The sequence below is a fragment of the Balaenoptera physalus genome, assembly GCF_965194825.1.
Source record: "Balaenoptera physalus genome assembly, chromosome: 1".
In the NCBI taxonomy this organism is placed as follows: Eukaryota; Metazoa; Chordata; class Mammalia; order Artiodactyla; family Balaenopteridae; genus Balaenoptera; species Balaenoptera physalus.
In genome coordinates this window covers 100,269,337-100,284,285 of record NC_138882.1, presented here as the reverse complement: position 1 = coordinate 100,284,285, position 14,949 = coordinate 100,269,337, and the positions used below count along the sequence as shown (strand labels likewise).

Here is a 14,949-nt window from a genome sequence, read left to right as displayed (position 1 = left end):
TGTTTGGGATAATTCATCTAAAAATCTGGTGTTGAATTTCATATATGGGAGCTTTTATATAGGATTTCTTTCTGTCACTAACCACACAGCTTTTATGTGCCTTCCCTTCCTTCAGTTATGTTTGTGATCATTAGAATAACCCTGTGTAGTAGTATAGACAAGTTATCTTCATTTTATAGATGAGGAACTCAAGGCTCAGAGAAATGAAATATTTACATTTTTGTAGTAAGTTGCAGAACCAGTACTGGAACCTGGGTCTTCTGACTCCTGGCCTTGCATTCTTTAAATTGTACTAGCTATCCCACTTTTAAAAGAACATATGAGACACAATTGCAGTCATACATACTCCATCTCCAAGGGGGAATGGATGTATTCTTATCATGGTATATTGACCTAAAATTTTCTGCTTGAAATTACCCAGATTCTGAACCTGTTTATAGAACGTATACTTGAGGAATGGTGAGAATTAGAAGAGTCCACAGTCCTTGAGGTTTTCTTTGATGATAATATCTGTAACTGCATCAAATACAAATTTGACATTCTGGGTGTCTGTGGCACAGGTCATGTGACTGTAGATTTCTTTGACATCTTTTCTCATGTTGAGGTCAAGGAATTGGCGCTTGATATAATTCCCTGCATCCTCGTAAGAGTTGTTCCCTGGTTTTCCAGAAAAATAGTGAAGAAGTGGGATAAATTAACCCTTCTTAGTTGCTCACTTTTTAAGTGACTCACTTGATCCTCGAAATGTTGTATTAGACAGCTGCAGTTGGGGGCCTATTTTTAGAGGGAGGGCCCTCTCCTTTATTGCACTCCCGTGTTTCCCACTTGAGCAAAGAAATTGAGGAGAGAGGTGTCTCTGTGTCTCCACCCTTGGTTTCTGGCAGTTATCATCTGAACAGTTGATGGGTCTCCTGAATCTAATGTCTGCTCTATTCCAGAGACATCTGAATTTAAACCTCTAACTGAATGCTCAAGTTTCTCGGGTTAGGCATCCAAATATCACTTGGACATTATAAAGCTCATAGGAGGAACTGAATATTAAAGGGATAAGGGACCATCAACTTGGCAAAGCAGAGGAGTTACACTTACTACTCCTTAAAGACAAGTTCCTTTATGTTTCCTTGGTATAGGAAATGAGGCAGCCCCCCGTCATTACTATGAAAGAATTGTCTCCAGCCCCTGGCACTTACCATCATACTCCGGAAAACAAATGCTGAGATGGACTTTCTTGAGTTTTTCCTCAAAGAGGTCCTTCTTGTTGAGAAAGAGGACAATGGAAATAGCCGCAAAGAACTTGTGGTTGCATATACTGTTGAACAGGTGCAGTGACTCATGCATACGATTCTAGTAAGAGGAAACACCATCAGAGATATCAGGTTGGGCTTACGGGATATCTGTCTACTTCCTGTTCTTGCTCCCCTTGAAGAAACCAGTGTTCCAAATGTAAAAGGAAAGGTAGGGAACACCTTATCTCTTTCTTAGTGTGGTAGAGTAGAGCCAAAGAGATCTGACTTCCTTCTAATCCTCTTTATATCACAACTGTATGATTTGGGGGAAAGTACTGAGCTTTTCTGAATCTCAGTTTCCCTATCTCAGGATTATTATGAAAGTTAGATGAGATCATGTATGTATAGTGTCCATGATAGTAGGTGGTGTATAGGTGTACAGTAAATGTTATGCAGATCTTTGGCAACCAGGGCACAGCTTAGGACTTTGATATCCTTAAGGGCTGCTGATTCAGGGTTGAAACTGGGCCCAAGTTAATATATGTCCACGTACATCTCCAGGATGATTTTGATAGCCTTCTGTTAAAAAGTCCCAGATCTCAGTTCAGGCAGGAACATAATAGGGATATTTGGCCCTTGTGCCAAATGGTAAGGGCTAAAGAATTTCCCAATGCCACAGCACAAGCACTTCTACCTTATTTCCTTCTCTGATTGTCACTTTCAATGAGTGAGAAGTAGTGCTATAATCTGCAGAGTCCAGAGGTTACCCAGTGCTCCAAACCAGCCTATTGTTAGGGAGAAGACCTTTAGGGTCTTGAAGTGTGCTGTTAGCTGACTTGGCCTCAATCTTTTCACCTAATAAAGAAAACTAATTAGTAGCCTTTTTTCATTGCTAATACTCCTATAAAAACCCTTCAAGACCTTCTAGACTTCAAGGTTAAAGATGGAAGAGATCTTGGAAAATGAATGGCTCTCTAAGACATTTTGGCCAGAAGATATTCAGAGTGCTCTAATGTCAACCTGAACCACTAAGAAGAAGGGAGAAGAACTGGAGCGGGGGATAGAAGGATAGAAGCTTTGTCTTCTATCAGTAAACTGTGGGCCTCCGTTTACAGAGCAGATGCATATGTAAAATTGTCGTTTTCCATGCCTTTGACATGCCCTGTCTTAAACTTGGAAGGTACCTGGATGGGCTGACACTGTTCCTGCAGAGCTCCTGTCTTGTAAAACTCCACAGGCTCAAGAGAACCACCCTCAGGTAGTTCTCCAGCTGCCAATTTAAGTGGCATGTGAGAAAACTGGTTTGCCAGTCTCTCTGTAGTCCTGTTGACACTGAGTATATATTTAGGCTTCCAAGTGAGGTTAGTATGCAACCCCTCTGTCATGTTGCATAAAGATACACATCGTACGTTGTTCTTTCTGCTCTATCATTTTCATCTATCCTTTACTTCCATAGGCAGCCTGAGAGACTACTAAGTAACTCCTTTGCATTGCCAAGTTAATGATCACTTATCCCTTTAATACTCAGAATCTCTTATGAGATTTTTGATGTCCCAAGTAATACTTGGATGTCTAATCGGAGACCAAGCTCTCAGTAAATCTGGAGCTCTAAAGTGCTAACCTAGAACCTGCAGAAGAAGAGGTTTTTCTAGAATTATTTGCCTGAGACATTGGTCTGCTAGAAGACTGCTAGACTATTAGTGTTAGCTGAAATCACCCAAGTTGGGGTAATGGAGTGACACAAAGTTTAGAGGAAGGGTCATGGGGGAATTACCTATCAAAGCTGCTTGGTGCAAAGGTCACTCACCACTTCGTCATCTTCCACCAGCACCATATCATAGGCACTGAGGGCTGCACAGAAAATGATGCAGGTGACTCCCTCAAAGCAGTGGATCCACTTCTTTCTCTCTGATCTCTGCCCTCCCACATCAAACATCCTGAGAGAAGAAACACCTGTTTTCAAACGTATACCCAATGTGTGACCCACATGCACTTGGTGTTTACCCCACAGAGGTGGCAACTTTGGGGCCAGTTAGTAAGATGGGAAGTGGAAAGGAAAGGGGGAGAGGTAGGAGTAAGTCAGACTGGGCTTTTGTGAAAGCCAAGAAGCATACCTACGTCCCTTTTTGTGTATCTGACGTGCTCCCAGGGAACCATGTACTCACCTGAAGTTCAAGTCTTTGACAGAAAACTTGGTCTCAATAATGCCTGTGGTTTTGACTGGATCGTAGCACATCTTGCTCATTAGGGAGGTAGTCAGGGGCTGTAATTCGGTCTAATTGATTCAGGTAGCTGGAAAAAAGTGATTGGCATTGATAATATTAAATTTTCCACAGCCAAAGTCAAGAAAGGTGAAGGGTTTTACCCAAAGGCATATAGCTAACTTAGTGATAGAACCGGCCTAGAATTCATATTGTTAAATCTAGGAGTCTTTCCTTCAAACCCTCTTGTGTCCTTACAAAAGGTAGTGTGGGATGGGCTGAGGGACAAGCCCATTTGAGGCAGAGGTTCTGTTCCATTTAAGTCAAGTCAGATAACTTTTCCTTGTGTTTCACCTGACTACAAGGTTTTCTAGACCCTTGAATGAGACTTGTTGGTTTAAATGGGTGCCAAAATTCCATCAAGAAGCAGAAGTAGATTAAAAGAGATTTTAGAAATATATGAGATGTGAATCAGTCCAATACATGGACCTTGTTTATATCCTGAATCAAGTTGAAGGGAAAACATTTGAGATAATTGGGGAAACTTGAACGAACACTGACTTGGATATTTGATGACATTAAGGAATTATTAAATATTTAGATGAGATGATTATGTTGTGATTCTTTTTTTTTTTAAAGAACCTTTATTTTTTAGAGATAACATAGTGAAATTTTTAGGATGAAATGATATATCTGGAGTTTACTTCAAAATATTCCAGTGGGGAATGGAAATAAAATGAAACAAGAGTGGCCATCAGTTGGTAACAGTTGAAGCCAGGTGATTGATTGTATTATTCTGCTTTTGTATTTGTTTGATAGTTACCATTAAAAAGTAAATAAATAAAATAAAAAAAAAAGGAAGGCAGATGTGAAGTGAGAGGACTGAGAGAAAGAGGGAGGGCAAATTAACTATATGCCAGACATTTTCACATTTAAATTCTCATTTAACCTCATAAACCTTCAAGTTTCATATCCCATTTTACAGATGAAGGAAAAATCCAGAAGAGTTAAATAACTTGTCCAGGACAAGAGGCATTGTGGTATATTGTAAAAAACATTCAACTTTGTGGACAAATAGACCTGGATTTAAATCCAGCCTCTGCCATTTATCTATATGACTTTGGGCAAGTTAATTTACTTATCTGAACCTCAGTTTTTCCATCTATAAATAGGACTAATAAAAAATACTATCTACCATAAAGGCATATTGTGCAGATTAAATGAAAATGTGTACCTAATGCACTGAGCAGTGCCTAGGCCTGAGTGAGTAAGTGAGTGAGTGCTCCAGGGGTAGTAAATGATAACTTTATTATAAGATTAGGTGATAAAACAGGGGCTAAACCCAGGTCTGTTTGACTCTGAAGCTCATGCCCATCTATGATATCATGCTGTTTGAGGTAGGATTGATAAACTCTGTGTACCTTATCTTTTGGGGACCAACTTTGCAAAGTTGGTGCTCTCTAATCCCTGACCAACTTTCTTTGGTTTGCTCTGGCAGTTTGTATCCTGTGCCCTGGCACCTTGACATAAGATGCTATGGGTGAAGGAGATTTTCATTTTAGGCTAGTGGCTTAAGTAGAGCCTGTGTTGCCAGCTAGAAATTTCAGCCCTGAGAGGGCCATGATGAATCATGCCTCCTAGGAGAATGCATGGCAGAACTGCAGGGCTGTATTAGTGTTCATGATTCTGAAAGGAGAGGCTACGTGTTTGATTTAAGAAGACAGGGGCTGAGGGCTGTTAAACAGAGCACCTCTGTTTTGAATTTTGAGTCTTCAGCTTTGTAGGCTGCAGTGAACCAGTGTAAAGCAATACAGAGTGGTGGGAACTGTGGCAAATGTCCCAGTGTAAAGGCATTAAATTCAAAGCATAGTAAAACACTGCTCAAGCCTAACAAGACAGGCATGCAGCCTGAATTCAGTCCTTGGGTCTCCGGCTGTCAGTGCCTAAAATTTTTGGCTGGCTGTGATTTCTCCTAGAAGGTTGCTGACATCTCATCCCACCCCCTCCCCAATCAGAGTCTTACTAAAATGCCGAGTCATTGAGCTGGTACTCTGCAGCTCTGTCAAAGCAGGCTTGCACCCCACTATCCTTCCACAACTTCTTGATGACCTCCACCAGCTCGGGAGGCATAGTGCCCTCCTCAATGGAGTCAGCCAGGTTGTTGAGCTGTCGCCCATCATCCTGTAAGGCAGAAACCAGGATGAGAATTACACAAGAGTAATGGCTTTCTAGGAGGCTTTTGGGAATTCTGCTGAAAGGAAAGCATTTTGCATTGCAACCAAAGCCTAAGGTGGAGATAGTGTCCAGCAAAGATTCTAAATAAACACCGATTAATTTTTGAGGGTGCTTCTGAGATGTAGAAGGTGGCAATATATCCAGTCCTGGGATGCCTAGTGGATAACAGAGGTCCCAGGGGCTTCCTCCGTGGTGTGTCCATCTTCCATCCTTAGTCCAAAAGTGAGTGTCCTGCCACAAAATGTGGGTCCTCTGCTGCAGGGAGGTTGGAAATTTAAAGACCAGATTGACCATGAAATGGACAAGATGATAGACAGGAACCTATCACCTTTGTTTTTTCAATGATTCAAATCTAGGAAAGGGACAATACTGGAACTAGGAATTTGGCTTATAAAAGTTACACAGCCAGGGCAAAGAACCCGAGGGGAACAATTTAAATGGTAAAATAAGACAAAAAGGCAGAGGAAGCTGAGAGCAGATTTTTTTAAAATAAACATTTATTATAAAGGTAGGAATTGCATGCTTTGCTAGGACTGAAGTAAAAAGATTTAAAGCTCAGCACGTGGGATTTTAGTTACATAAACTTTTTTCTGACCCATGTTTCCTCATAGCTCGTTGGCCACTGGCCTGTTCTCATTAGCCTTTCCTCCCACCCTTAACCACATAGCGTTAACCACGTACCGCACAGCTTGCTTCAGCAAAGTCAGTGCCCAGTGTGGGCATGGCCCGGATGATAGGATGGACGGTAGCACATTCCCATAGATGATGGCCTTGTACTCCAGGCATTCTTCTGGTGAATAGCCATCCTGATGAATGATCCTGCAAGGAGGAGACACCCAGCCCTTCGTTGGACCTGAGTAACCAGACCTAAGGGATTGGGACTCTGGGAGGATTTAAAGGGTCATAAGAATCCAATCTCTGTATTCTTACTGCTGTCCCAAAGTGGAGAGTGAGGGACATGGGGCATGCAGATGAGGGACATAGGGAATAAGATCCTTTATATCCTTTACATCTGGGTTCCTTAAGAACCCAGATAAAGAGCCCTTTATCCTCCATGCTTCCGCTGGCTCTACTGACTTCTTCACCCTACCTCAGTCCTTTGGGGCTTTGTTCCTACTCACTTCATCTGTTTGACGACAGTGCTCTTTCCTGACTCCCCAGCACCTGCAGGGAGAAATGCTTATGCTTCATATTTCCACCGGCTCTCCCCAACCCTCCAGTAGATGGCCCGTGAGAAGGCTAAGCCACTGCTCACTTGGGAGCCTTGTTAGGGGAGAACACATAGGGATGATTGCTGCCCCAATTTCTGTCAGCTTTGAGCTCAGGCCATTTGATCTGGAATTAGAGGAGAGTTTCTCAACCTCTGCATTATTGACACTTTGGGCTGGATGGTTTTTTCTGTGGAGGGCTGTCCTGTGCATTGTAGGGTGTTTAGCAGCACTCCTGGCAGAGGCCAGTAGCACTCCACTCTTCCAGCTGTGACGACCAAAAATGTTCCTGACATTTCCAAGTGTCTTGGGGTGGGGGTGGGGATGGGGATGTACAAAATCTCGTTGAGAACCACTGATAGATTCAGGGGAACTCTTAACACATTTCTGCTCTGCCTATTTTTACTCAGGAGAGTGATCTTGGGGTGGGATTGGAGAAAGCTGGATCACCTCACTGAAATACTATGTTTTCGTTATCTTACTGTTTCCATTATTGACTAAAATGTTCTTATATCCTCATTCACACTCCACTCTCCCTCTATCAAGGACCCGCATACCCTTCAGCTCTCTCCCCCACTCTATACTATCCCTGATGCCTTAACCCTCCCCACTTATCCTGTGCTTGGTCCCTCTAAGCTTCTTATCCTGAATGTAGAAGAAAGCTGCTTAGGCTTAAAAGATCTCTCAGTGGCCTTGCCATCTCTTTCCCCTCTGTAACCTCCTGGGCTCCTTGGAGTCTGCTTACAGAGATGTACTCTTCAGTGTGTCCTTAGGGCCATGCCACAGATCAGCTGAGGGAAAGGAGGTGCCTTAGTTTGGGGCTCTAGTTCCCAGGCTCCTCATGGGTTTGGAAACCCAGCCCAGCCAGCCAGTCTTTTGCTATAAAGATCCTACCTGCTCCAGCTTGCCTACCTCTGTACTACCATTGGGGTTTTTTCCTAAGCCAGGTGTCCCAAACTCTATTGTTTTGCCTCTGTTTACAGCCATGATCAATTTCTGACCGACTGAGGTGCTTTTCTTTTTTCAGCACAAACCCGTGATCTGCTTAGGAGCTCATCAAGCTGATGAGCCTCCCATCTGGCAGGGGCTTTAGAGGCAGCTGCTGAATAGAAAGCCAGGAAAGGACTTTTCTAAAGACTCCTTTCCTCCCCACTTCTAATAGTTCTACAAATTTTTTTACTGAAAGCAAGGAGAAGGAACCAGTATACTTGGTAAGAACCATTAGGCCTACATGACCTACATGACACTGATTATATGGTAGGACTTCTGAGTCCACTGTCCTCTTCTGAGTCCTTGACTCAGAGTTCTGTGTTTGCAGATTCACTAAGTGTCTGCAAGCCCAGAGTTCATGATAATTGCTTAAGTTGCTAGGTGTTAGGTTTGGTTAAATTTGGAGATGGGTAGGTGCATTCTGGCCCGCACACTATTCCTGGTTCAAGGAAGAGCAGAACAGTTCCAGAGTAACTTTGGCATTCTGCATCTCATTGGGGTGGCTGTGCTCAGCCCTAGAACTCCTGATCCCCTAGCCTGAGACTGGATGGGGAGAGGAAAAATGACCTGCCATCCTTCCTCCCCACACAGTGGGCTAGAACCCACCTACCATCCAGGATAAGCAGGAAGGAGCAGTACCTTCTCCTTCTCTGACTCATCTTTCCATCTCGCTCACCTAGCAATAGCAGCTTGACGGTCTTGGCTTCCTTGTCAGCATCCTCCTGCAGCTTCTTTTCTAGCTCTTTGGACCTCTTGGCCTGTTCTTTGTCCTCAGCACTGGCTCCACTCCCCATCTTTCTGCCGTCTCCTCCTTGGTGGCTTCCTCTGGCCCTTAAGCTTCCCTTCTAGGGTTTCCTATCTGAGAGATGGAAGATAAGGAAAAAGTAAATTGGGATCATGTATCAGTTTCTTAGTCCTCCTAAAAAGCCAGTCTATAGGGAGCTGGGTGAGGGAGTGGGCTCTATATTCTCGTACGCTGCCTGTCTTGCCTGAGACTACGTACCCCAGCCAGAGACCTACTTAGTCTAGGGATTGTAGCCTTTATATCTAGCAATGTGATGGGTTGAGCCAATTAAGAGCTCAATATGACAAAGGGCAAAGACAAGTGTTTATGTAACTAGGGAAATGATGTGCTGGATTCTGACATGGGAGGATAGGATGCAGATGCTGGAACTCTCTGGAAGAAGATAATGGTTGCCCCATCCTTTTGAGGGACTGATCCCCTAAAAGTCTCTTCCTTCTTAGATTCACTTGCATCTTAGAGCTAGAGATTAGAGACACAAACAGAGGAAGCTCTCCCCATGTTGAGACTCCAGATTACACAGCTTCAAGGCACCAACGCACACTCTTCCATCATAGCAGGCCGGTCCTGGCAAGGAATTTTTGTTTGGGGTTTACCCCTTTTTGGAAAGATTAGAAATGTTTCCTCCAGCTCCTCCAGTGGCTGCTGCACCAGGAAGCTATTAACATTGTTCCTTTATGTTGGCTCATCTCTTTATACATACTCCTGTTATTAGCACTTAATCACTTCATTATTGTCTGTTTTACAGATGGGTTTCCTCCAGACTGAATTCCTCCCCCCGAAGGTCAGGTACCAAATCTGATTCATCTTTGAATCCTTCAGACCTTGTGGTTTATTAGTGGATCCTCAATGAAGTTTTGATGAATGAGGGAAAGAAGGAAAAAGGGTATGTGGTAGAGAGAACGGGGCTGCTTACCCACTAAAGCCACCTGGGGCCTAACTTCACTTGGCAAGTGAACTTCGCTGATATTTAGTGTGGAGGGTTTGTGCTGCCTCACATGACAGTGCTTCCTTGGGAAATTAGACTCTAGCCTCTGGCTCCTCAAAGGTCAGGGCAGCCCTTCCTCTGGCTCTCGTCGCAGCTGCCCCTTCCCAGGGAGAAATGAGCGTGCAGCCTACAAACTGCTTCACAGACATATCAGACTCTCTCCATTGGTCATACTTCTCTATGCCAATTATTTCAGTTTACTTAAATGAGTTGCTGTGGAAGCTCCTCAGAGGGACATACTTTAGAATGTTGCTACAGAAAATGTGGTGAAAGGCCCAGCACAGATCACCTGGGATCTTCTTATAAGTGCAGAATCTTAGGCCTTAACACAGATCTTCTGATTCAGAACTTGCATTTTAACAGGATCACAGGTGACTCTAAGGATACTAAAGATTGGAAAGCTCTGCCCTAGGGAGTACTAGAGAACTGTTTTTTCCTCAAACTGGCCAAATCATAAGAATTACCTGGGATGCTTGTTTCTGTATTTCATCAAATCTTAGATGGCACTGAATGGAAGATCATTCTGATTTCAAAGAGGTTAATATATGTGTGTTTTTAAAAGAGTATGTTTTTAGAATCAATAAGTTCCAGTAGTAGTGCCAATTCTAGAGCCTGAGAAACTGTATTCTAAACTAATACAGTTTGAAAAACCCTGATCTAGAACAGTGGTTCTCAGCTTTTGGTATATATTGGAATTTACCCAGAGAACTTAAAAAAAGAAAAAAGTACTGATTTAACTGGTCTGGAGTGCAGTCCGGGCATGAAGAGTTTCAAATTTCCCAGGTGATTCTAATGCGTAGCCAATGCAGAGAAACACTGAGCTCCAAGTATTTAACTTGCTCTTTCCTTTTAGAGTGGAATTGTGCAGCAGTGGCCAGGTAGACTGAGAAAGTGGGAGGTTAGAACCTAGGTCTCCCATCTACTGGGTACCCTGAGCTATCCCTGATCACCTTCCTCCTTCCCACTGCCTCTCGCCTGCATATCTGGGTATCTGGCTGAGAAGCCCTGGGCCTGGAGCCTAGACTCTCAGGGTTGATGGAGAAGTAGGCAGCCGCCAAGGTGCCTTCCATGGTGATCATCTTTTCCCAATCAAAAATTGGCAGGTGCTTATTGACTTAAGGGAAAACAAGAGAGTCTTTGAAATTGTGACTGTCTTGGAATCTTGGCTATAAAGTTTCAGTAATGATACCTCACCAGCCCTGCCTAAACTACCCACAATATTGGTAACTTATACCTAGGCCAGAGCTGCGCTGCAGCCTGCACTGTTCAGAGCAAGGAACTGCCAGGAACTGTGCTAGACAGTTTACGGGGCTTATCTCAGTTAATTCTCACACTGACTTCAAGGTAAGTGCTCTTGTCCCCAAATTACAGACCAGATAACTGAGACTTGAGGGTTAAGTAACTTTTATTCAAGGTCATATAGCTTAGTAAACAAACCAGGCAATCTTTCTTTCCACTACCTCACAAAAGCAGCCAGAGAAAGAACGTTGGGCAAAAAAAGACAGGCAAATGCATGAGCTCAGTAACAGCAGCACTTGCATTGTTAAAGGAACCACTGACTTGTTTCACAAGTGGGGAAAATGTTTGAGCTTGTTCCTTTTTTAGCTACCACCTCAGCAAACTTCTGTGCTGCTTCTCCTTGTTTCCTAGCTTGCTGGGCTCCCAATTCCCACTCCTAAGCTATGGGAACTCCTGGCCCTCACCTGCCCTCTAATTGCACAGAGCTGCCCGCTACTATGCATGGACCATCCTGATGCCTCCTGCCTCCTGTCTTAAGCTCCTGTGCCTTTCCTGTGGCTGTTCTCCTTTATTATCCCATTTGGGTTCAGTGTCCTGGTAGAGTAGGTGCTATTCCCATTTTAGAGGTGAGTGAACTGAAGCACAGAAAGGCGATCCACATGTTACTAAACAAGTTAGTATCAGAATCAGCTAGAGCTCATGTGTCCTAGTCCACAGCCCTTATAACCCCCCAAAATTTTTTAGCTTCTTTAGCAACAGACTTTATTGTTTGAATAGTTACAATATTTTGAATGAAAGAAAAAAAATCATTGTTTTCCAACTAATTTAATCCTGCTTCCTGAGTTAAGGGGAAGTCTCAGGACCTGTCTTATACCCAGTGGTAGGGATTGTGTGTAAAGCCTTGTCCCAGCTGGAGTTGGGGGGCGGGCATGAAGAAAGAGGAACTCCCTTCAGGGCCTTCCAGTCCAAAGGAAGATTTGGTGTAAATGCACAGAGAAACAATTTAGTTACAGGAGCACTGTGCTAGTGCTGGAGAATTCAGAGCTGTTTAAAACCTAGCCTCTACCCCTGGTAGAAAAGACAATTGCACATCTCACTGTCAAATTGATAAATTCTCTAGTAGAAGAAGGGAGGGAAAAATTGTAAAATGAACAGACTTTCAACAGAGAAGCAGAACAACAATAGAAATGGGGGATAGACATTTGGAGGAGAGGAAAGAGCATGAGAAAAAGCATGGAGGCATGAGGTACAAAGTGTGCTCAGAGAAGACTGGGAAGTTTGATATGACTGGACTGGAGTAAAAGAGTGGAAAGTGCATGGAGGGGAGGGCTGGGAGACGAGAATAGGAAAGGAAAATTGGGGCTAGCCAGTGAAGGGCCTTGAATGACAAAGGGTTTGGCTAAAACCCATTTAAGACTTACAAACAAGTATGGTTGGATACAGCTGCATGGTGCTATAAATAATGTGGGGTGACTGGGGTGGGGGACTGGCTCCTGGGAGAAGCTGAGAAAAAGCTGAACAGCTTGATTCTAGAAGGATCTAGGCATAATGTTTGGTTTAGGAAACTCATGGCCAATGATCTTTTTGAGGCTGCAGGTATTCTCTCCCAAGTCTAATATCTGCTGAAAGTGGTTTGACCTTGGTAGGAGGCTGACGTCACAGGTGAGCATCAGATGAGAAGCTAAGAGAAGCAGTTCTTCAGAGAATTAAGGAGTGCATTGTCAGTGGGGGCCTAAGATTCAGGGAGGGCCATTCCAGGAACCATCTGGGGTACAGGCTAGGCAGTGAGGAAGCTGGTTTCAAGCTAGGGAAGATCCCAGAGGCTCAAAGACAACCTTAAGTCCCCAATATGAAAACAGCTGGAGGTCAGAGAGGATGACTCACTCCTTCATTTCCCAAACTGTTCTACATAGACAATGAAACCCCACTAAGATTCTTGCTGATGTTGTGTAGGTGGGGAGATTGAGGCTTAGCTGTAATCAGGGAAGACTTCCTAGCAGGGACAGCATACTGAAAGTCTAGAAATAGGGGAGGACTATAGGGTGAAGGGTGTGTTGTAGATGGGACTAGGGAGGAGCATGAAGGGACTAGTGAACTGGTTTTCCTAGGTAGGGTGGAGGGCAGGAATTGCCACGTATGGGCTGGTTAGGTAGGTAGGTCTGGATTAAGGGGGAATCCTAAAAAGACCTGGCCCAATGCAAGATAGCACCCTTTAAAGTTATGTCAAAATTTGCATTGTATCAGAATATAGATGACCTTCTACATGGTTACCTGGGACTTGATTTTTAATTTTGAGATTTATTTTATTATTCAATGTTGAGAGCCCAACAGCCTCAAAATTCCTAAAGGCCCCAAGACTAATTTAGTCCGGGGTTAAGACATAGGAGAGTCTTAACTAGGTGGGATGTGGAGGCTATTACAGATTTTTATAGACTTTTGTTGCTTTCCATTTCTTTGATTATAAAAATCATGGATATGCATTGTAGACAGTTTTTAAAATGCAAGTAAGTATAAAGAGGAACATAAGTATAAGCCGTAATTCCACCACTCACCGATAATCATTTGTTACACTTTTTGATGTGTTTGTTTTCTATGCGTATATGTCACATAATTAGGGTCATACTGTATGTACAGATTTGTGCATCCATTCTTTTCACCTAACTTTACATTGTAAACATTTTCACCTTATTAAGAGATTCTTCAAGAACAATTTTTAATGGTTGTATTTCATTGTATGCATATGACCTAATTTAAACATCTTCCTATTGTTGGACCTTTAAGTTTCCAACCTTTCTATGTGATAAACATTGCAGTTATGAACAATTTTGTGCACATTTTTCTTGCAGAGCTTTTTAGAAGAACAATTTCCTGGAAGTGGAATTACTGGATCAGATAATATGAACCTTTTTAAGACCCTTGAGTAGACGTTGCCAAATGGCTTTCAGAAAGATTATATCAGTGTTTTTTACCACCACCAGTAGGATATGTGTGTGTCGCATCTCACTAACTACCCCCTTGCCTGCTTTAGGATTTTTTTTTCCTTTAATCTTTGCTAATTTGATGGGTAAACATGGTATCTCCTTGTTCTCTTTTTAGTTTTATTGATTCTTTGTGAGGTGAACTTTTCCCCCCCATGTTTACAGAGGCCATGGTTTTTTGAGTTTGTCCAGGGTGAAGAGCAGTAAGTAGGCAGGGATCAATGGAGGCAACACCAGGTGCAGGTAGAGAATAGGGTTCAGGGTCCACAATCCAGTCTGGGTAGGAGGGGAGGAGGCAGAGATCGGGAAGGAATTTGGTTGGGGTGGTGAGAACTGGGAGGAGCTGGACAAACAGCATTAGTACAACTGGGTGTGGGGGCAAAGGGCTCCCACAAGGTGGAGACACAGGAATAGACTAAGCTGCTAATACGTTTAATTATGTGCAGTGACGTTATAGGGCCTTTCTCCCACGGGTTTCCTTTAAGTAGGATTCTCTGCCACTTGGGAGTAGGGGTTCTGGTTGTGTGGGGTATCTGCAGTCCCCAAAATAGCCCAGCACCCCTTCTTTATAGACTGCAAGGTGAATCAACCTCTGAGAGTGTCAACAGGGGGCCAAGGCCAAAGCACAGCAATGATATTATGGAACATTAACTGAGTAGTAACTACAAGCTAGGCACTTAACTTATATTAGTTCATTTATCCTAACAACTACCATATAAAGTGGGGTCTCTTACACTCATTTTATAGAAGAAATAGAAGCACAGAGAAGTTAACATTCCCAGTGGCAGTCAGGAAGTAGGTGGAGTCTGGAATTGAACCACACTGGCTACAGAGCCTAAGCTGTTGACCAACAAATACAGAAATAAATGTGGGAAGGAGAGTCAGAATTGCAGGACACACCCTGCCTAGCTACGCCTGCCGGGAAGGACTTCTGCTAAAAGAGAACCCTGGCACAATAATAATAGCTATCTTTTATTGGGCACTGGCTTTGTGCCAGGTATCACGCAAAGGTGCTTAACGTTTCATCGTCACAATAACCCCTTTGAGTGAGGTACCGCGATTACCCCATCTCACTTTATTGG

General features: G+C 43.3%; 1 protein-coding gene across 1 annotated transcript; it reads right to left on the bottom strand.

Annotated features, from left to right (window-relative positions):
- Window positions 1-299: 299 nt before the first annotated feature.
- GNAT2 (G protein subunit alpha transducin 2) lies at window positions 300-14,848 on the bottom strand. The gene is given in 10 exon segments (XM_082431924.1): window positions 300-657; window positions 1,191-1,344; window positions 3,034-3,163; window positions 3,392-3,448; window positions 3,450-3,518; window positions 5,451-5,608; window positions 6,344-6,399; window positions 6,402-6,481; window positions 6,784-6,826; window positions 8,537-14,848. Coding segments are annotated over 10 exon segments (1,056 nt in total). The 5' UTR covers window positions 8,655-14,848; the 3' UTR covers window positions 300-466.
- Window positions 14,849-14,949: the final 101 nt, after the last annotated feature.